Source organism: Diplotaxodon limnothrissa, linkage group LG15 (genome assembly GCF_057381915.1).
Source record: "Diplotaxodon limnothrissa isolate DT_005_m linkage group LG15, D_limnothrissa_male_GT1.1, whole genome shotgun sequence".
NCBI lineage: Eukaryota > Metazoa > Chordata > Actinopteri > Cichliformes > Cichlidae > Diplotaxodon > Diplotaxodon limnothrissa.
In genome coordinates, this window is record NC_140610.1 from 39,839,946 (window position 1) to 39,843,328 (window position 3,383).

Consider the following 3,383-nt stretch of genomic DNA (forward strand, 5'->3'; position numbering starts at 1 on the left):
ACTTTTTGGCACAACATCGGCTCTGATAACATTTAAAGCGCATTGAAAAACTATTCTTTAATGCTAAAAACCCATTATCAATTGTAATTATTTATTTATTCATTTAAATTTCAGATATCGATCTTCATTTTTGTAAACTGGTGAATTAATGATTTTTTAAAGAATTAAAACGACAAAGTTTGGCAATATATTTTTTAAAAAGGATGAATAAAACAGTAAAATAAAATGAGAAATATATATATATATTAAAATCTATGATAATTAGACGAACTTTATTTTAAATAAATAAAATTGATTTTCGGTGGCACTGGGTGTCATGGTGATGATGACGTGTTTGAGTGCAGGTATAAAAGCAGGAGGAAAAAGTGGAATTCGGGTTTCACGTTTGAGCGCAAACAGGAGCTTTTTCCCACTAGTGCTGTGAAAACTCGGATTTTTCAAGCTACAGCTAACGTTTGAAAATCTTCAAGAAGGATTTGCAAAATGACTTCTTCAAACTTGAGTCGCGAGACGCACCTGCTCTCCCTTTTCATTGAGGAGGTGTTAGATCAACGCTATGGTGAGTACAGCAGGCTAATATGTCAGAGTGCTAGCAAACAAATACAACTTAGATTTTTGTCTTTTATTGTTTGGAAGTAGGACTTCATGAGTGTTAACATTTAGGATGAGATGTTTCATACCTGAGTAACATCAATTTTAACATGTGCCAGTACGCTATAAAGATGGCGCCATGTTTTTTTTTAATTGCTAACGACTTAAGGCGTTGGAGGACGCTGACGTCAGCGCGCGGCCGTTTTTGCATGTAGAGGGTTTGAGTTGACATGTTTGGGCTGCTGGCGCTGAGTTATACGTGAACGTTTCATAGATTGTGAATGTGTAAAGCTGGAGAAGCTGGAGTTTTAAAAGTTCACAGAGTCGCAGGATGAGTTTGAGATTGAAACAGTGTGTCCCTGCAATAAGGAGGTGGGAGGTTTCTCACCTAAATGTAGCTGCTTTATCCTCAAAATATCGATGCTCAACTAATATGAAGATATTACTCCTTAATGTGAATGCGTATTAAAACCTCAGTGAAAATCCACGCAGCCTTACACCACATGGAAACTTTTACCAGGTGAAAAATGTGAAGGCTTTCATAAACAATGAGTTCTGCTGGGAGCTTCTTACTGTTTGTGTGTGGAAGAGCTTATGATGATGTAAAGCCATGTCTGGACAATTTAAATTCAGGCTTTAATTTGTGTGATCACATGATTAACGTAGACGCACGCTTTGCTTTCTCGTAGCTGATCTGGTGAGTCCAGTCACTGCACCTCAGATGGTCGTCACTAACTTGAGGAACCGTGAACTGAGCAGGAGGCATCTGAACTCCATGCCTCACCTGGTCCTCACTCTTTACCATAACCTGGTGACTGGGTCCAAGGACTTTCCTTGCATACCTTTTAAAGGATGGTTCCACCGGGACCTGGTGACGACACCATTTGTCAATGTGAGGCAGAGCCAGAGAGAGAACACCACTCCTTCTCCTCCTACGGACTCACCAGCTGGCATGATGCTGCCGCCTGCGGGCTCCAGCTCTCATCCACGCTTCCTGACTCCAGTTCTTCCAGAGAAAGCAGATCTTGCTGTGCTGAAGGCAGATCGGAGGAACTGTGTCCGCACCCTGACTGTCGACGGCCTCCCCGTCACCAGAGTCATCTCCACTGTTTACCAAACAGAGGACACTGAGATGAAGAACCGCTGGAGAGTAACAGACTACAGCGCGGACGGCAGAGTTCTCACTTCGGTGCTCTGCCGTTTTCTAAATATGTCGGCAAAGCGTGCTAAGAGGAAGGCGGAGGAAGAGAGCAGCATCCGGAGCCCGACTCAAGCAAGGAAGCGCTTGAGATTATAATATACAGTGAAGCATGTCGAACGTCAGCAAGCCTGAACAAAGTGGTAAGTAGTAAATAGTGCTTAAGGTTGTTTCTAAAAGAATGTCCTAAAATATTTGAAAATCGTCGAGGTTTTAACTTTTATTCTTTCTTTTCTGCCTCTTGTTTCTAAAAGTCAGGCAAAAGAGTCACGCTGCAAAGAAACACCACACAGATGATTTTCCCTCAGTAAAATGGTGAATATATTCATCTTGTTATGACGTTTGCTCACAATAACCAGGAGTGTTTCTGAAGTGATTCACTCTCATTTGGTGTTATTTGATCCAAAGACAACTGAGGGTCTTCAGAGCAGCGTGAACGGGCGTCATCTGAGAGCAAGACAGTCCTGGCGCCTTTGTGGTTCCCTCCAGGTACTCCAGCTTCATCCCACAGTCCAGAGAGATGCAGTTAGGTTGAATGTGAGTGTGAATGGTTGTCTGTGTTCTCTGTGTTAGACTGACCTGTCCAGGTTATACCCCCGCCTCTGGCCCCATAACAGCTGGGATGGCTCCAATGGTTAAGCAGAAGAAATGGATGGAAGGATGATCCAAAGAGAAACATTGAAGGCCCTCTCACAAAAAAAGATAAGAACTCATTTTACACATTGTTGAAACATCCTGAAAGTTATTTGTTGTGTTTAGAATCTGGTTGAACTGTCATTAGAGTTTGTTTCGACTTGTTGTTCATTTCTTATTCGGTTCAGCTGTGTTTCTATGTGTCCTTAGTTCCCATAATCAGCCTCCTGTGTGTAAATATTGTGTCAGTCTCCCTTTGTCCCTTGTCAGAGTGTTAGTCTCCGTCCCCTCGTGTTTCCTTGCCTCAGTAGTTCTGTTTCCTACAGTTTTCCCCCAGTATAGGTTTTGGTTAGACTTTTTCAGTTCCCTTTGTCAGTCTTTGTATTTGGTATTTCCTCATCAGTCTCATCACTTTCCTCTCCAGAGAGAAAACAATAAAAAGACCTGAAGAGACGTCTATGCAAACGCTCTCATTGTGAAAGATAAGTATACATCCAACTAATCTGTGACTCTGTCACAGCTCTGATCAGCAATTCTTTCAGGTTTGTCTGTTTTGATGATGTTATTAATTGTTATTATCCTTTATCCAGTTAACTTTCAGAGAGGAGCGGAGGGAGGAGCGAAGCCAGCGTGCTCTGTAAACGCTGGCTTCGCTCCTCCTAAACTGTCATTAAAAAAAAGATAAGTATATATTGATTTTATATTATTATGACAGCTCCTCCTCAGTGAACACTTCCTCTAGTTGCTGAAATCATTTACTAATTTTTTTCTTCCCATTTGTCTTTTGTTTTTCAGAGAAAACAGAGGAGCCAAGGTGACATTAAGACCTAAGACAGGACGGATTGAACCCTTTCTCGTAAAAAGATAAGTATTCACTCTGCTTTTAATCAGAATATTGATAAATATCTAAAATTCTGCTCACCTGGTTGATAAAGTTACTAAAATGATTCCCTCTTTTCTG

The 3,383-nt window shown here is 41.2% G+C and overlaps 1 protein-coding gene across 1 annotated transcript; it reads left to right on the forward strand.

Moving 5' to 3' along the window:
• The first annotated feature begins 483 nt into the window (after nucleotides 1-483).
• Nucleotides 484-1,888, forward strand: LOC146617990 (uncharacterized). Its single transcript, XM_085373588.1, has 2 exons — nucleotides 484-559; nucleotides 1,281-1,888. Exons 1-2 carry the CDS (start codon nucleotides 484-486, stop codon nucleotides 1,886-1,888), a joined length of 684 nt encoding a protein of 227 aa, XP_085229714.1.
• Nucleotides 1,889-3,383: the final 1,495 nt, after the last annotated feature.

What these genes read in the sequence shown, in the direction of transcription:
- LOC146617990 (XM_085373588.1), top strand. Translation starts at nt 484, where the DNA reads ATGACTTCTTCAAACTTGAGTCGCGAGACGCACCTGCTCTCCCTTTTC. An exon ending in GGTGTTAGATCAACGCTATG is followed by an intron (nt 560 to 1,280) that starts GTGAGTACAGCA and finishes GCTTTCTCGTAG; the next exon opens with CTGATCTGGTGAGTCCAGTC.